At 39.3% G+C, this 23,528-nt stretch overlaps 1 protein-coding gene across 6 annotated transcripts in view; it reads right to left on the reverse strand.

Annotated features, from left to right (window-relative positions):
* The window catches only part of TBL1XR1 (transducin beta like 1 X-linked receptor 1), a 110,451-nt gene that overhangs the window by 15,547 nt on the left and 71,376 nt on the right, over positions 1 to 23,528 (reverse strand). For 3 of the 6 annotated variants that reach the window (XM_017810723.1, XM_017810724.1, XM_017810725.1), the window contains 5 exons: positions 23,101 to 23,168; positions 6,286 to 6,388; positions 3,937 to 4,082; positions 2,247 to 2,466; positions 127 to 274 (listed from right to left, as the gene is read on the reverse strand). In XM_017810723.1, the coding sequence (XP_017666212.1) occupies positions 127 to 274; positions 2,247 to 2,466; positions 3,937 to 4,082; positions 6,286 to 6,343 (572 nt within the window). In that variant the 5' untranslated portion in view covers positions 6,344 to 6,388; positions 23,101 to 23,168. The remainder of the gene's footprint in view (positions 1 to 126; positions 275 to 2,246; positions 2,467 to 3,936; positions 4,083 to 6,285; positions 6,389 to 23,100; positions 23,169 to 23,528) is intronic. The other 3 variants (XM_017810727.1, XM_017810729.1, XM_017810726.1) reach the window with 3 other exon arrangements.

The following is a 23,528-nucleotide window of genomic DNA, read 5'->3' on the forward strand; positions in this document are numbered from 1 at the left end:
GAAGTACTCTTTTCTAGACAGCAAACTTGGCGCAGAGGGCGTTGGGGTAGGTGTTATTTTAACTCGTTGCCATCAGCACTCAGCAGTGAGCCGGATATTCCACACATTCCTGCTAAGTGCACATACCCTGAGGCCAAAAGGTCACTAACGGGATTCCAGGCACAGATGAATACTTCAGATTCATGGCCACGCAGCACCACTGCCTTGTTGGGAGGGATTTCAACATCTCCGTCTACTTCCATCATGTCTGTGTGATTATCTGCATTGTGGGAAACAGTAGAGAGAGGTGGATTTTAATATTTTGGGACAATACTACTGTACGGGTCAGATTCTTCTGGGATAAGGACAACAATCCACAATTTATGTGATGCAAAAATCCGACAAAGCTGTCACGTTCCCTTATTTTTCCAGTTCCAATTTATGAAGTGCTATAAACAGATAGGGAGTTTCAAAAATGTGGGAAAGCTCTTTGCCCTTCTAAACCTTCACATCCACATGGATTTAATTTTGAGGCTTCAAAACTGAGGCTGAAAGTTATTTTTTTGCTATGTTAAAAAACAAATGCTGTTACAAGTACTCGGTTTCTCAGGCCCAGTGCTGCAGTTAAAATATGTTACTAGTCTAACTTGTGCTTTCAAATATGCTTCTTACACATTCATTTTCAAAAATCTCTCTTTTCAACAACTGCAATCAAACAGGTTTTAAATCTACATCTCAGACACTTCATTTACAAAATGGCTTTAATTAATATAATCACATTTGGTGATACAGTAAATTGATAACAGAACCTCTCAGCAATTACCATGGAATTGTGGCAACACAGAACTTCCTATGTGGAACTGAGGTTGTATCCATATTGTTCTGTAAAACACACTGGGGGTAATTCAATAGTTCTCTTGGCATCTACCATCAATCATTTTCTATTATTAAAAATAAATTCACGCTGGGTGTAAATGCAGAATATGAGAAATGCTGCACAGGTCACCTGTTCCGTACTTATTCACCGCGGTTAAACAAATCATTCCACATCTATTGCTTAATTTAGCATTAAGGGTTTCTGTCACTGTTCGTACGTGTGAGAAAACAGAAAAGGCTGTTAGAACATGCATAGTTTTCAGAAAGACACCATATAAAGCATTGCTTCAGTCAGAGAATCGATGCCAGTATGAAGTGCTGTACCAGCCAGCAGGGGCTGCTGGTAGATCACAGTTAACAGTGCTGTGATCCGAGGGTTACCCTTTCTCTATCCAGTTCACAGTTAACGAGTAGATAGATGTTCTTTTGAGATTTTTAAATGAGAGCATCAAAGTAGAGAGCTTATTTGTTTCAGCCAAAGATTATATTTCCAGCTTTTTATCATATATACTAAAAAAAAAAACCTCTTAGTAAAATCCAGAACTTGTATGTGGCCTGATATTAATATTCTCTCAAAAATGTCATTTCTTGAGGTGTTTTTACAGCAAGAGCTGTAACTCCCACTCTTAAATGTGAAATTCAGACTTCCAGAACAATATTTTCAGAATGATTTTTTAACGCCTGACCCAAACTTTTCCATACTGAGCCTGACTGTAAGGTATGTATGTTCCTTTGATCAGGGACGACAAAGAGAACTCATTTATTTCACTAATCACAGCTAGAATGGAATTGATGAATAAACCAACCTTGAAAGCAGTTGCATTGAATAATTCTGAATAGCAAATCATGAAAACTGATACTGACAAAAGAGACAAGTGACACACAACTTGTCCCAGCAACCATGACCTCAGGTAGGCCTGTCCTAGGGGGAGCCAGGTAGAGCTCCCAATCCATGGATTAACAGAACCTACTGGAAGGAGTTTGTGGAGCTTCAATGCTCAGTTTTAACTGGCTATGGATTGGCAGAGTCCTCTTTCCCTGTACAGGGGCCAAACCAGAGGAGGTGCAACATTTTAAGAGTTGTCTCTGATTATTTTCTGCAAGAGCTTTCAGAGGGTCCTGTGAAAAACCTTCAGATGATGGGAAAGGAGCAGTAATAGAAGTGAGACTGGGTCTAGGGAACATGGTGAATTAATGAATTCAGAAGTTTGCATCTCCTGCGATTCCAAATATCAAACTGGGGACAGTCAAAGGTGAGACACCATCTGAAAGTATTCTCTGCAAGCTGAGAGGTTACCTCTTTACTTTTACCTCACTGTCTACTGGCTCATAGTTTGAGAAACGACAAGAAAATGCTATCACAGCTTAAGGTCATTTCTGTCTCAACTTACTTGCTATAGTATGTGCTCCATTCTCTTCCCCATTTGCAGTATTCTCTCCATTTTTTGCTGATCCCTGTTGGTTGGTGGCAGCTGCAGCTGCAGCAGCTGCTGCCTGTTGTTGTGCAAGTTTATCTCTGTAGGCCTGTTGTCTTGTCTGTACCACATCAGGCATCACTGCATCTATCAGTGAGAGAGACTCTATCGGCCTACCATCAAACAAGGTACCATCCTAAATTATAGCAGAGGGAGAAAACAAACAAACAAAAAAGACAACACCAAGTACAAATTAACATTATGGGCAAAAATTCCGAGAAAAACTAAAGCAAAAGTTTCAATTTAATACGATACATGTAACAAATGGTGCTGGCAGTGGTATCTCATCATTGTCGTGGTCAGGATTGGAATTTTGATCTAAAGGTAAGTGGCCACTATAAATATGCAAAAAAAGCCACTGCAGCCCTCTGGGAGAGCCTGTGGAATCAAAAGTTATTTGCTTTGAGTTTGCTAATTCGTCTGCTAAAGCAAAAAATTCTGTAAGCTATCTATGAATATGATTTCAAACATGAGTGGCTGCAGCAAAATCTAATGGTTTGTTTGAAGAGCGAGCTGCAAACATTGCAACTCGGGTCACTGACTTGTGAAGTTATTCTATCTTATTAGACTAATACTTTCCATAAACATATTATCTGGAGAGTTGACTAGTTTTCTTCCTTTTTTTAAACAGTGCTGGCATGCTTTCAAACAGCAAGGAAGAATTTTATCCTGAAATGGACAAGACCTAGTTAAAAATACACTTATGCATATGCTAGGCCTTTGTAAGGATCTATTTTTAGGAGCTAGAAGGATTCCTTGCAATAAATACAGGGTCTCTTTCTTCTATTCCTATCACTTGCTTTATTTTTCTGAAGCTTCCTAAGGGAAAGGATTTGCTTGGAACTATGAAAACTACATATAAACAGCAGGCATAAGGGAGACTGGAAAGAGAGCAGAATTAGTAGAGGAAAAAAATAGTTTCCTTCTGTGATCTAACTGACACATAGAAAGGCTGCTAACCTTCCAGGCATAAATGAGAATGGAAATTGAGGGTGAGTGTCTGCAGCATCAGGCAGGAAGATATATAGCTTTCTGTACTGCTGGAATAACCATTTAAACATCAAATTTAATAGATCCTGTTCAAGATGAATTAGCCAGCAGAGGCAAAAGGCAAAGTGGCATTTACCTTCATCCTTCCTGCCACAAATTCAAACCCTCTCTCTACTTGGAAACCTTGCCTTTGGGCTCTCATTACTTCATTATAACGACACATCACCCAAATGAGAGCTGCATAGTGCTCTCCCACCTCCCTACTGCCAGCCTAGGAAAATAAAAAATTAAGAGATTACTTGTCTCAATTATTATCTTATCTCACTTGTCTGGATGTACTACAACATTATATTAGGGTAAAAACTCTACAGACAACGGACCTTTAAGCAGTGAGCCAGAACACCATGCCTGGTGTTGTGTGGCTGCACTGGGCAGAACCCCTACCCAGTTATGTCACTCCATTCTGGTTCCACCACTGGAGTCATGGTGAACACCAGCAGTAAGGAATCTGAAGCAAAAGTAAATAAATAGGATACAAGAAAGTTAAGAAAAAATACTAACATTCAAACTTACTGCAAGCAAGGACACAACGCTCCAGCAGGCAAAGCCTCCTTACCTCATTAATACTGACTTCTGCCTCTACATATTGTAGACCTTTCTGGATGATGGAAATCAAAGCAGCTGGTGGCACCAGAGCACCATTTATATTAGACTGGCTGATATGGCTCTCTATACCAAAGGTAAATGCTGAATGGGAAAACCCTAAAGACAAGGCAAAAACATCAGAATTGATTTACAGGCAGACAACGCTATTTGCTGTACCATGGCAGGATCTTCTGTTTACAAACCTGAGCAACTTATACCAAGTTACAGCATGTTTATGAGCTACAAAAACCCCTCAGCAAAACACCTCATTTCCCTCATATGTCTCTAATTTAAACACACAAAAAGATAAAAGCGACGTTTAAATATGAACACAACTACTGTACCATTGGCAGAATATCTGTGCATGAGTCAATAATAAAACATAAAATATACAGTTCACAACAGCATTTAAACATATTTATATATTCATAAACTACACGTGTGTATTGCATAATATACAGTATTTAATAAAATATATATATATATCTATCTCCCCAACATACCAAGACTCACTTGCTATTTTTACTCAGTGATTTGATACCCATGAAAGCGAAATGGATCTGTACATAGAACAGAATTCAGCTCACGGTACAGTGCTGTCATAATTGTGTATGCTTTGGCACCTAGAGCTACATCAGCACTGTGCACTGATTAAGAAGTAGCAAACATGTTATGGTGCAGCACTGGCAGCTGCTTGCTACTTATTTGATCACCCTGAAAAACTGAATTTAACCTAGAGAAAAATAGTTGTTTCAGCAAATTAACTTTTCTGTCATAGATTTTTTTCTTAAACCACTTTATTTTTTTTTTTTCCTTTTACCCTGTCAGGTAAGTAAGAAGCTGCCTGAAAACTTTCAAATGAAGATGAAGCAATTTTGTAAGTTTGGCTTCTGTGACAAAAGCAATCTGCAACTGGAATGAGAACGTGTAATAGTTTTCAGTAAATTCAGACGGAACGGTGAGTTTCTGCTTTCTTTTGACAGGTAGATACTGAAAAACTCTGCCATCCACCATTGCTTCTGGTGCTTCTCTGTCTCAAATTGGGAAGTCCATGAGAAGTGAACCTATGTTGTATGAGCCAAATGCATTTTCAAGAAGCCTGAAGCCACTCATCAGCAATCACTAAACAAAACTAAGAATCAGTAAATGTTGAAAGAGCGAGGTAAAATATATATTATGTAGTTTTAAAAATATATATATATATATATACACACACACACACATTAAAGTTGATCTCTTACACCCTTATCTTAAAACTGGAGTTTATTCTTGCTTTAATATGCAGACTTCTTTTATGAATTGCTCAGATCATATTCCCTCCTGGCAGCTGACAGTCATCCCTTGTTCATTTACTAGGGCATGCCCTGACTTCCAGTCAAATCTACCCGTTCTAAATGTAGGCTGCATTAAGCAGTCAATGTCACAGCTGTGAGCAAAGATGATGTTGTCTCTTACACAGCTTCAAGAATAACCACCACCACAAAACTCCCTGCAGCCATATGGCCGCATCTAGAAACCCAAACACGCAACACAAACTGGTGATCTGACTGGGTTTGGGAGGCTTTAAAAATAAGGAGACACTGCTGCGTTCTTGCTTGTGTTTTACAGACACAGTCAGTTTGGATGAATATGATAGCAAAAAGGTTTCTTTTTAAGTCTGACAATATTCAACTGCCTTTTACTCCCCAGAAGCAGGAGGTTTTGGCCAGCCTGATGCCAAAGGACAAGATCCTCCAAGAAAGCATCCTGCAGGGAGGGAGGCTTTTGGGAACCCAAGACTGTAAAAAAATCTGTTCATCTCCATTTAGATTCAAGTGATACAAGCCATACAGTCACAGTTGCCACTTCTTCCTTCGAAGCACAGCAACATCTGCCCTCCCACAGTCACACTCAGGCAAGGAATTCAGCGACACAAGACCAGCTTGCAGGAGCACCATTGCTCCAAGAACGCGGGAAAAAACAGTATTTTGCTGATCATCCTATTTTCTTCTTCAAGTAGCTCCGAAGAAAATAGTGTAAAGTGCCACGGTCACCCTGCAGAGAAGTGATCTCCAGGAAAATCCATTTCTAGCAATCGAGTGAGTCCTTGGCTGGTTGACTGCCATCTGAAGACTCCAAATTACTAAATCTGATTAAGTTACAGAAGGTAACTTGGCAGGGATTCGTTCTCTTGTTGAGAAGAAATACCAAGAAACAGTTCAGACAAAAGAACATGCCTACTGGCAAAATAATTAAATGAGCCTGTGTTTGCTAAAGCCGGTTGCCGATGAAGACCAAATAAATTATGCATTGTTTAATAAACAGAATTGTAAAAACTCACCTGACTCTTGCAAGTATCTATATACCAGGAAGTTAACCTCATCACTGCTTATACTCATCTTTATTCCCAGTTAAACCATGAGGTCACAACAAAGGACACAACCCTGTAAATAAAAAGAAAAGTAGGTCAATTAAATATTTTTAGTACCTAATAGGTATTTCCCAACAAAAGCTATATTTATAAACTAAGTACTTCCCTGGCAGCATAGACAATAGTTTTATTTTATGATGCAAATAAGTCTACTGGAGTCATTAAAAAGGCATTTGTCTCACCACAACATAAAGGTCAGTAAATTAAATATGGAGGGGCCAGATTTTCAAACAATACAAATTGGTATGGACTGGGGAACTATGCTCTTTAATACCAGTATTAAAAAGGCCTCATTTCAAAGGTTTTAAAAAATAATCAAGTGAGTTTCATCTATTCAACATTATTGCTATGGAACACTTTTAAAACGTGGATTTTTCTCTCCCTGGCTAACAAAGACCAAGAACTTGGTTTCACATTGGTATCCAAGCAAGTTCCCACTTTTACTTTCTAATCCACTCTTATTTTCAGGTATTCCTTCTCTAGTAAAAAGGTGCAATATGGGCTACAACATGGTGTCTGTTCAAAGAAAGCCCAGTTATTTCCACTAAAAATTAGAAAACATCTCAGCCATAAACCTCAGCTTTGCAAAAGCAATACTTGACATTAGAGACAGGCTTTAAACAGATCTTTTGTAGCAACATTTCTCTAGGCTTTCATTCAATACTTTAAAAATATTGATGGATATACATATATACTATTTTCCCCCGATTTTATAAATGGTAAACATTTAGCAAGACAAATAATGTATCTGACTATATATATACTTTTGATGAAAACCTCTGAAAACCTGAAGCAACGAAGAGTCTTTAAAACAAGAAGAGACAGAACACAGTATTTTTTTTCGAACTCCTAGTCTCATTTTTAAGAACATTCTCATGACTTGTGAATGTTTGAAAACCCTGACCTTTCCAAGTAAACAAGTAAAAACATCAGCTTCCAGAACACATTATGAAATAATGTCCATCTCCTGCTCCTACTATCCATCCAGCACTTTTCATCAGCAAACCTTCTTAGGTTTTTTACCCAGCCACTCGCCACCATAATTGCTCCAGTACAATAACTTCTAGTGGGTGCAACAGGACTGGTAAAGGAAGGAACATTGATACCAACCCTACCCCACCTCTACACAGCCACCAGCCATGACTGGGGTACAAGACACACCTGCCAAATTCCAAAATAATTTGAAGGCTTATTTACTGAGCAGTATGTGAAATGAATGGCATTTTTAGCCATTTCATGTATTAGCAACCAATTTCACCGTGTGCAGGACCAAACACCAATTTATTCAGCTATGTTTTGTTGCCATACGTAGCACAAATTATCTTTTTTAAGATTGTTTGTTACAGAGAAATTATGTAGGAAGAGGAACAATATTTTCCTTCAGAGAAAAAAGGTAATTAACTTTTAAGAGACTCATAAAGAAACCTTTTTACATTACACACACACATGCACAAATGGCAGTATTTGTTTCATGGATCTGTCACTGATTTTTAAGACCTTGCTGCATCACCAAAAAAGACAGATCAAAAGGCAGGAATCAGATGAAAGCACTGTTTGCCACACAGAGAAGTCCTGAATTATTAATAAATAGAGGGCTCCCCACTCAAAGCAGAACCGTGGAAATCCCACATAAATTCACCTAAAGACAAAAAAAAACCCTAACGTTTTTCTTGTCTGTCAAAAGTGTTCTTCACCCTGCCCAAATCAAACGAGCCTCATTTTTTCAGGGCTGGTTCCAAGTGTTTTCCACAAGACTCTCTGGCAAGGCAGGAGCTGGCACCCAGATATCAGGAGGTGGCAGTGCAGCACTGGCTGCGGGACCCTGACAACCAGGAAAAACACAGGAATGCCTTCAATAAATACACCGCCTGCCTGATGAGGACGTGAAACTGAAAAGGGTGCAGAAGGTTCCAGTGTTTTACCAAGATACAGCTTTTTATCCATTTCTTCTGTGCCTATTTACACTTTCTGAAAGCTCGCTGCTGTGTCTCCCCCAGCCCAGGCCCAGGGGCTCCGGCAGTGCCCAGGGACAAGTGTCCACAGACAAGGGATACAAGGAACTGTGAGAAGAACGAGGAACACTAAATCCATCTTCCTTCCCCTCCCAAGGCAAAATGTCCCATTAGAGAGGAAATACAGCAGAAGTACAGATATGATACAATAATTATTTTCCTTTGACAAGTTCTGAATTGATACAGGGATGGATTCTGGTTGACAGGCTTATGCTGCCAACCGTCGAACTGCTGTTGTTTCCACCCCAAGGAAATGTGCTTCCTCCCCTCCTTCTCACTCACAGCTTCCTGGGAAGCACCCAGTGGGAATGACCTGAGACAGCAGCAGTGAGGGGATGATGGCGAGAAGGAGCAGAGGTGGGGATGGAGAGGGACACACCGGTCATGCTGCTCTCAGTGCTCATCACACACGGCCACTCCCTCACTTCAAGAAGTTACAACTTGCTAAGGGTGCCGAAGAAAAATAGTAATGGCAAAGAAAATAAACCCGCCAACCTACGAACCACGTGAACTCTGTTTTCCCTGGTGCCCCAACATGGCCACAGGGCTTGTTTGGGAGGTGACAGAGGAGATTTCTTAGAAGCGGCGTCATGTAAACGGAAACACAAATAGAGGAAGAAAGGCTGAAACCAAGAAAATTACAGGAGAAAGAAATATATTTATCTCTATGTATCCACCCACGCCTGTACACATGTACCACAGATACTAATAAATCCAACTCGTTAATGCTGGCTTATTTCCTACAAATCCACTATTTCCATGTGCAATCAACTACTTATTTTGGGCACTTAATAAATATTAATATTGCTCTTTATTTTAGATACAGGAATCAAGTCACCAAAAAGACACAGAAAAATGATACAAAAATAAGTAGAAGTTACACATAACTCCAACCAGTCATATTTTTTGCCTAATTTGCAAAGGGACGATTAAAAATATCTTAAAATATTTGCAGCTGTATGTCCCAAACCCACTCCGAAAATGTAACAAGATTCTTGAGGCCCTTTTTTTCCAGCCCTTAAAAAAATTCCAAGTCTTCCTCAAAACATTCTGTGGAATTACATGGCAAAGCATGATGCACCCACACTGCTGTTTTAGATCCAAGTCTGCTTTTAAAGGGAATCTCTCCCACTTGCCTCTACTTTTGTTTTGTACCTTGGAGTAGGCACAGTGCATGGGAATGAGACTCCTTACTGGTAAAATTAGGATTAAATAAATAAAATACCCCATAACATGTCAAAAAAGGGGGCTTATAAACCATGCCCAAATTTCTCATGGGCTTCCAGTCCCTGAGACCACACCAAGGTTGATATTCACTACTCAAAATCAAGTCCTCTTCAGCACACGCCTTCTCAGGCTCACAACCCACACATCCCTGCAATGCTCAGCAGTGACACAATGCCAAGGAGACTGGATTACAGTGTAAGTGACTCGTCATCCTGTTCTCCCTCGATCATCTGAAAACACCAAGCCAAAGACACTGGTTTTCTGTAGGATGCCCTTCCCGGAGGATGTGCTGCCTGTGGTTGATAACACTGCTGTTTAGCTAGAATCTGCATAGTATCCAGATATCCCAGGTAACTTTTAATGTTACTACACAAAGCCCCTAAACTCTCAAATTTATCAGGCATTACATGTATCAGTCTATAGAGATGCTGGCCTTAAGATTTACTTAAAACCACACGTCAGGAACAGATCAGACACATGCCTGCACTTTACACAAACTGATCTGCTTGTTCTACGTCAGGAATCACTTCAAAACTCTTTTGGAAGCTACTTTTTTAAAAAGGAAATGAGGTTTCTTTTCTCAGAGACAGCACATCAGCTCTGACTTTGCTCCCTAACAGCAAAACTGTGCCTGTGTTTCAGTCAGTAACTGCCTACCCCACATCAGACAGGGCAGGTCTCAGCCCAGCACCTCCATCCCTTGAGAACAATTCACACACTTCACACTTCGGGTAAAATTTACAAGTAGAATCTGCTAATAAGGAGATGAAATTCTATTCTCACCAACACCAGATCTGCAGGCTAATGGGTGCCCAACAGTGAAAATCTGATTGTATTTCTGACAAATCATTATTCCACTCTGCATGTTTATTATAGCTTTGTACTTCTCTTCCAGGTTCATGCCAAATGCTGGAGAACAGATGCTGCCCGATATGGCTCCTGGCCTAACAGGGTTTTTTTGTTGTTCTGGGGTTTCTTTTCAGACAAACCTGAACTGGCAGAGAAAGTTTATAAATCAGATTAGTGCTGTGTATCTCTTAATCACCATTTGATAACGTACACTAGATTTACACCACAATTAGAGTTATTGTATCATCAAACAACAGCCTAAGAACATGATACTTCTGCAGTTGTAGGTGGGCTCTAACACATCTTCATTAGGTAGGATAACAGGAAAACCTGGCAGGTTGCTGTGAATAATAATTCCCCAAAACATACCAATCATTAGTTTGATACCAGATATGATAAGTTAAAGGGAGCAGCTCATGCTCTGGGTAGCTCTGAAAAATGCTTAAAGTTCAGATATAGGCAGACTGCTACATTTATCCATGGAAAACAGAAGTCTGGCTACAGAAACAATAAATCCCCTAGAACAGAAATATTGCCACTAGAGCTTTTATTTTTCCTGTTTTGCAAGAAATCCAGACAAATATTTTGCTAGCATGTGTGCACATAGACAGTGACACCATTTTATTAACTGTTGCTTAAGAATCTTCCTTGTTTTAATGACCATTAAAAAAAAGGCAAATTACGTGACTTCACCTGGGAACGTGAAGTTTTTTTAATTCCACCCAAAAAGCCTGAATATGCCTACAAGGCCTTTGGAAGGTTTTATTACCACTCCACTTTACATTTTTATCAGTTATCATAAAAATAATACTTCAGTACTGCAGGTGAGACACAATTCCTCCTTGTTATGCTTTGCCACAAATACTGTGGCAGGCAAACCGTGATCACTGCCACGGTGACTCAGGAGACAGACAATCCCTGTAGCCCAGGAAAGTGCTGATACACTGAACTCCACCACTTCTCCAACTGCATCTGGTTGATTAGGGCAGTGAGGCACCAATGCCCCAAGTCTTCATAAGACTACATCCAGAGAAGAGTTCTGTAGAGCCCTTTAGAAACACTTTATAAAGGAGAACTCATAAAATAAATTAGTGGTTCAAGCATGCAGTGTATGACCCATGTCCTTCTGTTAGAATTTATTAGACATCAATTTTGATAAAAATGAATGTTTTCTCACACTTTAAAAAGAAAAAAGGCTGAGTTTTCTTTAATTGTATCAACTACTTGCTTTAAACACTCCTATTTATTCTTTCACATTGTCACTTGAGCGATGGGGGGTCAAAACAGTATCAGGCACAACACAAGTGATCCCTCACGTTCTCCTACCTGATAATCTGCAGGTGGGAATTCTTTCTAACCTTCTGAATTTAAAGATAAACTTTTTTGAAGTTAGACGTATAACGGGTTTTTTGCAGTATTTCAAAAAATTCTCATTTTCTGCATTTTTACCCGTGTCCCAAAATTGCCACTATTTAAATGTGTCTTTTTATTTAAGATTCAATAATATACGTCAAATGTGAAACTGTATTAAAAAAAAAATCTGTAATTCTATCTCATGAACCTTCTTACTGATTTCTCACATGATCAGACTTTGTTGGTTTTCCTTCTAGCAATTTAAACCAAGTGATGCTTCTCATATTCAGCTTTTAACTCTACTGCTTTGCTTTTAACCAAGAATACAGCTTAATTTCCAAATACTAAAAAATAACTTTTCCTTTTCTCATCTGAATTGTCTTCCTTAGCTCAGGCGATAAATATTTGTATTCTGTACTTCAGCTTTAGTGACCTAATTTATGGCAACAGTCTCTCTCTTTTCATGCCAATTTTAAAGTATGAAGCATACAAGATGACAAAGCCAGTCTGAAATTTTCTGAAGAGAAAGAATTACAACCCTGAAGGGGAAGAGGAGCACAAAACCCAAAACCCACAACAAAACAAAACAAAAAAAAACCCCACCCAAAACCTTGGCTAAAATAAGTTACTGTCTACTTATCTGAGTATTCAGTCCCCAGAAACACCGATCCCAGCCCTGAGTACTGTTACAAAATATGCTGCAGATAAAGCCCATTTGTTGGTTTTGCCTAGAGCAAAGTAGTATTTAATTACTGAACTCCAAATCTCCTCCCCAAAGTCATATGTTGTGTGACCCAGGAGGCCGGGATTCCGGATGTTACAGCAGAGACATGAGCGACAATATATTCAGTATCATATTTCCAGGGCTATGGCTACAAGGCTGCACATTTCTATACTTTCTAGAGTTAAAAATACATCTTCCTGGACAGCTTTAGGGCATCTTGCAGTGATTCTTGGCAGCCATATTTTGTAAATCCCTAGGTTGACTAAGGAAACAGGGATATTTCTGGTACTGACACTTTATTCGACACCTTTAAATTCTTAAACCTTTTTTTTTTTTTTACATTATTACAGAGTAACACCAGAAGAAATTATGTGTTTGAGGAAGACTCTCCTCATTTCCTGTAACAGAATAGCAAAGAGGTATTATATATTAGTATTTTAAAGACTTTTCAACTTTCTGGGTAACAAGGAAAATAGATGTAGATGCACTAAACGAGCTCCAGAGGTCCCCTTCCAACCCCAACCATTCTGTGATTCTATGACATCTCTTACCAGGCACAACTCTCCTCTATGACAATTACAACCCTGTTTAAATGGATAGTTCTGATACACCCTTCTGCAGATGCAAATATGTTACTGCTTTAAAACTTAAAAGCCAAACTCAGCTGCTCCAAATATGTACCAAATATGCAGTAAAACCACCAGCAGTTAGTCCTGCCTCAAGTCTGATTACTTCATGAAAGCCATCCCTCCCTGACTCTCCACAAGATCCCAAGCCCACACATCATGTTTGGAGAAGGCTTTTAATCACAGAGTTCAAGCCCACTGATGCAGACAAACCAGGCTTAAATGAAAACTCACCAGATGTAGTAGTTCAAAAATAAAACCACCATCCTCTTTCAATACTTAAAAATTTTTCAGAACACCCCAGGAAATATAACATTATGCAATTCTCCTTGATCAAACATCTAAACCAGATCGAAGGCATTTTGATGGGATGACCTTCAGGGTTAGAGTGTCTTACCTGTACACAGGCTCAACAGATGCTTATGGCAGGAAAAACTGGAAATGTGGCATTTCTAAAACTGATCAGAAAGTGATAGTTCCTGGTTGATGACCAGAATTAGCAAAGTCACCAGGAGAAGCAGCAGTGTAGGTTTGTCCAGTATGGATTCCTTCAGGCTGACCTGCAAAGTCCAACTTCCAGGCTCTGTATGCTAAATATATCTAACCCTGTAACGGAGAGGGAACCACCAGACAAATGCCTGGCAATACTCCAGAAGAGACACCTGTCCATCTGTCCCTCAAAAGGGAAAATTTTCTTATTGGAGGGGCCATCTTGGGAGCAGAGGTAACGTCAAGGAAGCTGAGGAGCTTCCATTCTTAGGCCATTAAAAGAATGTCCCTTTAGACAGAGTTACAGTCCTTCAGCAATACCGAATTTCAATAAATAAAGACTTCTGCAATCAAACTTTTAGACTCTGACTCAAGAAGGCTTTGTGAAATTGCTCAATGGCTTAAAGCACTAAGCACTAAAATAGCAGCCTGCTAATACTCTCTGGATCTAGACACAGAACAGCTGCTGGAATCAAGCGCAAGAAAGGTGGAAACTGGAAGAAGCCTTATCTGCAACATTGTTTAAAATCCCATATATGCCTCTTCGGCATGTACCCAGTTTTAAGCATGCAACTATACAACTACTAATCTCCTGCGCTTCATTAAAGCCTTTGCAAAAAATTTAATTATGGATGAATGTGGGAGCACACCCATTAATCCTTGCTTGGATCAAACTGTGTAAAACGTTCTGAGAAAATAACGGATTGAGAAGAGCCCTTAAGTGAGTTAAAACAACCCCTGTCAAGAGCTTCTGCTGAGACTAAGGTGGGGAAGGGCAACATTCAAAAATGTTCTTCTATCTGTGAACATGCACCACTGAAAATAAACTCAAGTACTGCGGTTCAAGCTTTTTGACCAAGAACCTGTAGAAATTAAACAGTTAAACGCGGTTCAAGATCTCCATACCATGCTACGTTTCTGCTCTCAGCTGATTTATTCTCATTTTCACTGCTGGAAAACCCACCGAATAATGCGGCCTGATAAGTCTGATCAGGAACATTCCATTTTTTCCAATACGCTGTTCCTGATGTTCCCACAATAGATCATTCAGGGCTATAAGGGACTGTGTCAATTGAATTGAATGATGTGGTCGCCTGCTGGTACATAAATGCAAAAGCAAAGCTGAGAGGGTTTATTTTCAAAACAGGAGACATTGATCCTGTGACAGTGTTCCATTACCCCGACTTTATTTCTATTAGAGACAGTGATTACATCTACATCAATTGCTTGAGCTGATGGATATTGGTGCACTAACAGTGACACAGTTTTTCACTGCACTGCTGCCCTGGATGCTGATGGCTTACAAAATAAGATTCATTCTGAGCTCCAACTAATGCTACCTATTTGTCCATGGAAAACTACTGAAATTCAGCAGACTTTTGTAATTAGTCAGTTTTCAACTGTCTGTGGTTTTGGTTTTTTTGTGTGTTCTGTAAATCTTAGGGTGAAGTAGTGATTAGTGACCATGTAGCCCGGAATGAATTCTATTTGTTACAAAAATATTAATATATTAAATATTAAAATATTTACATTGCTACTTGATGGCACTAAAAGAGCAGATGTAGTTCTCAGAGGCATCTGTGGAAAGGCACTCCTACAACAGCAGCCCTTTCTTCACTAGGGATTTTTTCATACAGCTGCATGGACTCCTATTCCCTTTTCCTGTACTGTGACCCTTGTGCAGTTTCCATCCACTGCACTTGCTATCTCTCCCAAGCTGGTGATCCATCTTCCAGCTTTCATCTCCTGATCTGACATACGATCTCGAGCCTGTGGTCACGCATTTGCCCCGGTTTTCACCTCCTCACCGTGCACTGCCTACACATACTCTACACTCCTGAATCCATCCCTCCATCAAGAGAGTGATGGCTGTATCTGTACCTCCTTCAGTCATTTCTTTTTCTACATTCTTCTTTCACTGTTTTTCCATTACAAACTATGAGCTGCTAACATTTCTCACAAATAAATTCTGCTGGTTGAAAAAAAAATTCAATTCATCTTCAACAACAGTGTTTTCTAGTCCAACTAAACCCTGCTCATTTTATTTGTCCTTGTGCCCTGAGTCATGTCCTGAAGTGCCTGCAGGAGAAAGGCCTTTGTTTGACTCAGGTCAGTGTACTTACCACAGCGATTTCCCTTCATAAGGAAGTGTTTTTAATGCTGCCATAACAACAACTAATTTAGTTGGAGTTACACCTGCACACAGTAACTAAGCACAGAACCTGTCAGAATTAGCAGCACCTGGATCGGTGCAGAAACTGGGACCAGAGCACGCCTGCCAGAGGCAACCAGCATCTTCTCCTGGGACCCCTCTGCACCAGGTCAACATCTATAATTTAGCACAACATGGGGCACCTCCTTGCATACTGCACATCTAGAATCCTTGCATAACCAAAAGAAAAACAAAAATACTCCCAAATCTTGCTCTGTGGTGTCACTGGGTACTTGCGAGGCTGAGCCTGCAGGGACCCAAGCAGCCTTGTCTAGGTGTTCTGAGAGCATCCAGATGTACACCAATGAACTGAGTCCAAGTTTTGAAACAGTGGCCACCATTGCCTCATGGATTTGCAATAGGCTTTTTTGTGAAACACTAGATTTTAAGGTTTTATTAAGGTTGGTATCATTACTCAGGTAATTATCCTAAATTTCTGCAGGTCTTTGGGGACTGGTTCGTGTTTCCTAGTGAACAATCAAAGGAAAACTAAAAACTAAACACATTTACATTGTTCTGGGCACAGACACCTACACGAACATGACGTTTTCCAACAAAGGATTCACTCATTCATTTGCCCTGCCCTTCATGTATGAGCCTGAACACTCTTGCCACAGCTTTTTCAGCACCTACAAAGCTATTTTCAAGTGCAGGTGTTATTTTCAGCATAGAATTTGACAGAACTACTCTATAAATAATACTGACCACATAAATGGAGCAAGAGAAGCATCTCCTGCAGTGGAAGACCCAGAGAAAGATGCTGTGTGTGTGAGCATCTTCCCCAACTCCTACAGTATTTTAGAAAAGACCAGGGATCATCAGGCACAGCACATAACTTCTGCAGTGCTGGGGATATAAAAATATGAAAAAAAAGAGACAGTAACAGAACAGGTGAAGAGGCTTTGATCTATTCTAAACGCAAATAAACTCGGCTTATTTCCCCATTGTTAAGCCTGGTCTTTTATGCCTTTCCCATGAGAAAAGAAGTTTTGGAATTATGTACTCTGGTAGCATCTAGTTTGGGAACAACAAATAATTTTTCTGAAATTCCTTTGTGAGTGCATGAAAGCTGCCAATTCTTTTCCTGAGGCAGATGTCTTGTTGAATAGTAACAATTCTGAGCCCTGTGTTTCTGAAAGATGAAGGATGAAATGCAAAACCCCTCCGAGACAACACCACAATGGGGTGAAAAAAAGTGGAAAAAAACCCCCCAACCTAACAACCTCACAGGACACAGAGAAGATCCTTCAGTTACAATTTATTAAAATTTCAAGTCAGGAAAATATAAACTGTTAACAAGAGAAGATAAAATTTCCAGCTTTAGTGGCCATTAATCAAGAGCAACTATGTCAGAACCGGCTACTTACCGAAGAGGAGACCAGGCTTATTTATTTATTTATTTTTAAATTTGGGATGAAGAAAAAGCAAAGAGTGCCCTTTGGACAGGGAAAACAATGAATTGATTATATTAACAATGCAGGGGTTTGTTGTGGTTTTTTTAAATAAAAACCCTTGAATACTTCTGGCTACTTGGAAAAAGGCCAGTACTATTCATGAGCTATGGATTGATGGCAAACAGGTAGACTGGTATTTATGAGCATTAACAGTAAAAATACACGGTGCTTTAGACAAGTTTTTCTCCATTAATCCAGATATTAAATATGTTGAGAATCTAACTAGAGTTGGACTGCAGAATTTGGTATTGAAAATATGTGCTAACATTCATCTTATTTAGTGTTCAAAGTTCTCTACAGACATGAAACACGTCCTAAAGCATGGAATAAATTAAATGTAAACTGACAGGTTCTTTCTAGCCCCAAGATGTTCACCTTGAAAGATTTAAAGACGTGTAATTCATGACTGACTGCAGCATTATGCATGAATGGAGAGTTTTAAAGAAAGCTTAAGAAAGTTTACCCTCAGACTAAAAACCCAACTCTTTTCTTTACCCAAGCATTTTCACGTCCAGCCCTGTTCACTAAAGCAGCCTGAAACGAGCCTGTGGGACTCTGCAGGTAAATAACCATTATGAGTTGAGGATCTCAAAAAAGAAAAAAAAAAAAGAAAAAAATCCCCACTTTTCAAAAAACCCAAAAGTTATAGATAACATGCATGTAAAAACAGAACAACATGTGAATCTACTTTAGGTATGTCTACTCTCACTCTCCTCCACTATCCCTGCCCTACTAGGCTGCAAATCCGCAAAAAAAAAAAAAAAAGCCTCCTTTCCTCATACCACTCCATCAATGCCACCTACAACACCACTTTATCTTACTCCTAAATGAAACCAAATGCAACACCGGTATTAAAAAGTGCAAACCACAGCTCTGGGTCTTTAAAAAGCCATTTTAGAACTACAGCATTGCAGTGTCTGAGGACAAGTGACAGAAATCAGTTACCAGTGTAAACAAGTGCAAAATGGCAATATGAAACCATCTTCACCTAGGCTTTATTTTTTTAATTAAAGATCAATTAGCAGGAAAAAAAAATACTAAATCAGAGATTCCTCAAAAAAAAAAGAGTACTAATGAAAATTAATTTAATGCTTACAGATTTATTTTAGAAAAAGGACCACTGAAGTGGATCAGAAACTAACTGTATTTACTTTGGCACCTCAGATTTAATTCCTGGTGAACTTTGAAATTAGGTAGCTAAATTTTCCAGAAGCACTTAGATCACTTAGAAGTCTTATCAGAATTATTTCTAACGAAGAACGGGATGTGAAGTACTTGCCTCTTCTGGCTTCCTAACACCAAGACACATCTCTTAAAAAAAATATGAAATAAATTAAGAAACAAACACTGTCTGACGAACACTACTTTTGGTATTCAAAGAGGCAAAGCTGCTCTTATCTGTGAAACTTAAATCAAATGTTACAGTGGAAGTTTAATACCCATGATCTGAGCCCTGCTCTGGACACTGGGCACGGCCACTCCTGAGCAGGACTGAGTGCAGCTTCAGACAGCACGCAGTGATTCACTTGGTGTGACACAGCACCATCATCCTACTTATCCTGTTTTCTATTTACAACCAAAAGTAACAGAAATGTGAGACCAATGTAAAATTCCCATTTCTCTTGCACTGCACTACGTACTAACCTGCAGTACAGATGTGACCTACCATGAAGTAACAGAGAAATAAAGCAACAGCAACCCAAGCAACCCAAGAGCTGCGGCACTGGCCGAGGCAGCCGGGAAGGAGGAGTGTGTGCCTGAGGCAGCCCAGAGGTGGGTTATAAGGGCTCCTGAGGCAGGTCAGGAGGGCAGAGTACTGCTTTACTGTTATGAAATAAAACAGTGGGCATTCCTGGGCCACCATTCCATCACCGTTGGTCTCTCAGGGCTGTCACATGTAGTCTGGGAGGCAGCGAGGTGATAACCAAAGATCGAGGGAGAGGCAGTGCCGTGACAGGAGACAGTAAGGTGACAAACAAAAAATGAGAGAGGCAGTACAGTGACAAGAGACAGAGAGGTGACAAAGAAAGAACAAGAGAGAGGCAGTGCCGTGACTTGCTCAGCCCAGAACCCCCGTGAGACTGGACACTCAACTGCACAACACGTTGAGCTGCAGCCACGAGACCCTCACCAGGACATGGGTAGCTCCAAGAAAAACACCCTGTCCCAGTAACTCTGCAAAAAGGGACAGATTGTTTTCCAAGCCTGCAAGCATCTCTTTCCCTTATTTATAGAATTTTAAGTTTCTCCTACAGTAACCACCTTCGGTACAGGCATTCAAGCTCTGCATCTCTACATCCTACTCTGTACCACACCCCAAATCTGACTGTGGAAGTTGTCATGAGCAAAAACTATACTGTCTAGGCATTAGTGCTATGTATTTTGGCAGAGAATGTCTCCATCTATATCAGCTATGCCCAAAGTTCAATGAGAAACAGTTTTAGTTTTTCCCTTCAAGCATATGTATTTGATGAATAACTCACTCATGCCTCCAAAGGTTGTCTAGACATTAAGCTGGTCCCCCTTCTGCCTTCAACATCTGCTTATTTTTTTCTCTAAATGAAGCTGTATCAAGGGTCTTTTGGCAGAATGTTAAGAATAGCATATATGCTGAGGTGATATGCCTAGAATACATGGAAAAGACATGCAATACTGTCATCATCCTCAACTACATTTTCCATACCCTGAAGTATACCCTTTCTTTTTTTTTTTTTTCCCCTGGGAACTATTCCAATATCTGAATCATCAAGAGCAGTTTTTTCTTTTACAGTATGCCCTGAAAAATAAAAACAAGCTTCTTTCCTTGCCTGTAGAAAATGGAATATTTTACCTAACTCAAATTATCCTAGACCAAGGACAACTTTGAATGAATGCCAAGTTCTAGTACTTCATCAGTGCTTAAGTCTAGAGGCATATTTATACTGCTGCAAAGGAAAAATTCCCAGAGATTCCATGAACATGCCTGCCATAACTCAGCCCCAGACGGCTCCTACACATTGCAAAGTCACCTGTATCTCTAAAAGCAATTGCACTGTTGATCTGTAAGATTAAAGCAGTGTACCAAATGTTCCTCTTGCTAATTTGGCACTTTACAGAGGGTCTGACTAATAAAAGGAGCCTGAACACACCTGTAGAAGAACATGTAAAAGGATTCAAAAAATATACTAAAATGCAGCTTAAAAGAACAGTGTTTTGCTTTTCTGTACAGCACATGGGAGATAAAAAAGCTATACCAAAACAGCCTGTGGTATATAAAGTTTTTGTTTAGTGAAGGAATCGTCCTTCCAAACTGTATGCAAAGACTTGTGTGAGTGCCTATACCCACACATAAAAACATTAAAATTTAAAGCTGTTGGCTTTGAACAGTAGAAGCAGGAGAGTCTACTGAAGAAACTCTTATCAAATGGGTTGAAAGTCACAAGGGATCCAATTAAGATAAAAAGTTCAAACCCAGGACATTTCCTCTTCTTTCTGACTGCTTAGGCCAACATTAGACATCTGTTCTCACTAATTTTTTAATTACTCCCCTCTGCAGTAAACTATTCAAAACGTGACGATATATCATGTGTCCAATAAGGACCTCTCTCCATTAGAAGGTGCTATTTTGAATTAAACTGAGTCCTCTACTGATGCGGTTGGAAAACACAATCATAGCTTTGTGTAGAGAGAACAGTTTTGCTTAGTCAAGCTAAAACATCAGCAGAAATGGAAATACACCACGTCTTGTAACTGCAGGCCACTATTGCACAGGCAGCTGCACTGAAATGATCTTCAGCTTGTCCCACAAGTGACCTCTACTCTGTCTTTTGCAGAATTAAGCAATCACAGTAACTACTTCTGCTAGCTCAGAGTTAAACAAATTAGATAGGACAGCCTTTCAGAAAAAGAAACTCACTGTCTTTGGTTGTCTTTACCTTACCTCAAACACTGGAATAACAGATTCTATGCATGAAAAATTTTGCTCACCCATTTCCAGTAACGGGAGCATTATTTGAAAATAAAGAGATGATAGAGAGGAAGAAGTCCATGACTTCTCCAGATGACATTATACTTTAATAAGTACTGCACAAATTGCTCACAACATTTTGAAAAATTTTCAGTATTTCTCAGACTCCAAGGAGCTCCCATCATCTTTCTTTTCTTAAAATATTTATAAAGCTGTGATGTTTTTACTTTGCAGAATTGCCATTTAACATTCTTGAGTGATGCTACTCAAAACTTCCTAATGCCATTTCTCCCATATAAATCTGAAAGCCCATTTTCTTTCACTCCAAGACTAACAAACTCTAATGTAAGCCTACATGCATGAATAGTGCATGCTCAAGGCATTATGCACTTACAGGGCTGGAAATCATACAGTGTGAACAGTACCATGCCCAACTATTTTAGATAAACCAATCTAATGCAACAACAGAAGGGGAAATGGCTTCAGTTTTTACACCTACTCACTCACAACTTCCAGTACCCTTTTGCTTCCTTAATTCACCAGCCTCTAGAGATTTCTCAAGCAAGGCCCACCCCCTCCCCAATATCTCCAACACAGAAAGGCCTGGAGCTTGTTTCTTAGCTTGACCATGGAATCCCATTGAGAAGTTCTCATGGTACCCCACCTCATTTTTAGAAAGTATACATAGATATAGATCAATCCAGAAGAATATTTAAATGTATTCTGGTCCCACTGACTGCAATTGCTTAAGTGATGTGCTGGAGCAGAGCCAATACAACATTACCCTGCAAGGCCACAGAGAACATCAGCAATACCCTTTTCTCTACCTTATGGGGTCTACTTGCAAGATCAGGTTTTTTAAAAACAAATTCCCTCTGTCTTTGAATGCCCTCTATAGACCTAAGACAGCACACAAGGAGAGCTTGCCAAAAACTTTAAGGGAACGTGAATTAAAACCAAAAAAATGGGGGGGGAGGCGAGAGAAGAGGGGGGGAGAGAAGACATCTGCTACACCCACAAGACATTTGTTAAATTACAGTAGATATTAAAAATTCTACAGATACAAATGTGGTATCAGTTATCTCCTGCTGAAAGAACAAATGCTCAGTTGTGCTCTTGCACAATACTTGAGCATGGCTGCTGGTGGACTGGTGCAGAATGAATTTTCCCTTTCTAAGAAGAAGTAAAGGTAATCTCAGCTTCCTTGTAACCTCAGCCATGGAGAAGAGAGAAGAAAATATGTTTAAAGAAAGCATCCAAAATAAAAAATTAAAGAGGGAGTGTAGTTACATGCATTTAAAGAAAATGATTGCAAAATTGTGACTGTGCAGTACACTTAAGAAGAGACAAGTAATACCACATGGTCTGAATATTTGCCCTCTGAACTACATACTTGTATTTTCCTTTAGGGTGACAAGACTTCAGCACTTGAAAAAAGCATACTATAACCAAAATACAGTAACTTTCCACCGTTTTTTAAAAACTGATACACACCAAAGCAATAGTGACTCCCCATTTCCAGGAGACAAAACAGTTTTTATGGTGTGTTTTGACAAAAGCTCTATTTATTAATATTTCCATGCTGTGAATTGATGTGTTATATCATAATAATTCTCAACAAAATGAATATGGATTTACACATGAGACACTAACAGCTCCAAAAGGAGCTGTTAATAAAGACCATTGAATAAAAGAACACTTAAATGTAAGGATTTAGTGAACTGCAGAAACCAATACCTAACAAATACTGTAAATGAACGTAATACTAAATTGTACCAAACTATCAGTCCACTTGTATGACAAATAAATAGATAAATCATTGAGTGTCCTTACCAGAACTACTCTCTGAAACCCCACAAAATTGTGATGTGGCAGCAGTACAGCCCTTGGTATTACACCACCTGTAACACAAACCATATTATGATAGTTTCTATCAATGTTTATTTTAAAGGATGAAAAAAGGATAAAAGCTATTTTTCTACCAGTCTTTTTACTGAAAGAATTAAAACAACATTCAGTTTCCTACTGATAACAATATATGCTTAGTTAAGAAAATAAACAAACAAAAATTAAAGACCGTCTTTTGATTATTTACATGGAATTTATTTAAAAAACAAATTACAGGCACAGTTTCAACTCTATCCTCTTGTCACTGTGTTAGTTGAAAGCAAAACCCCACCTCAGAACAGAGCATTAGCTTCAAAGGAACTTCTGTTCTTTTTGTCTGCCCACACTGACAAAGGGGAACTTTATAAGAATCC

Source organism: Lepidothrix coronata, unplaced genomic scaffold, assembly GCF_001604755.1.
Source record: "Lepidothrix coronata isolate B3197 unplaced genomic scaffold, Lepidothrix_coronata-1.0 Scaffold29, whole genome shotgun sequence".
Classification (NCBI taxonomy): Eukaryota; Metazoa; Chordata; class Aves; order Passeriformes; family Pipridae; genus Lepidothrix; species Lepidothrix coronata.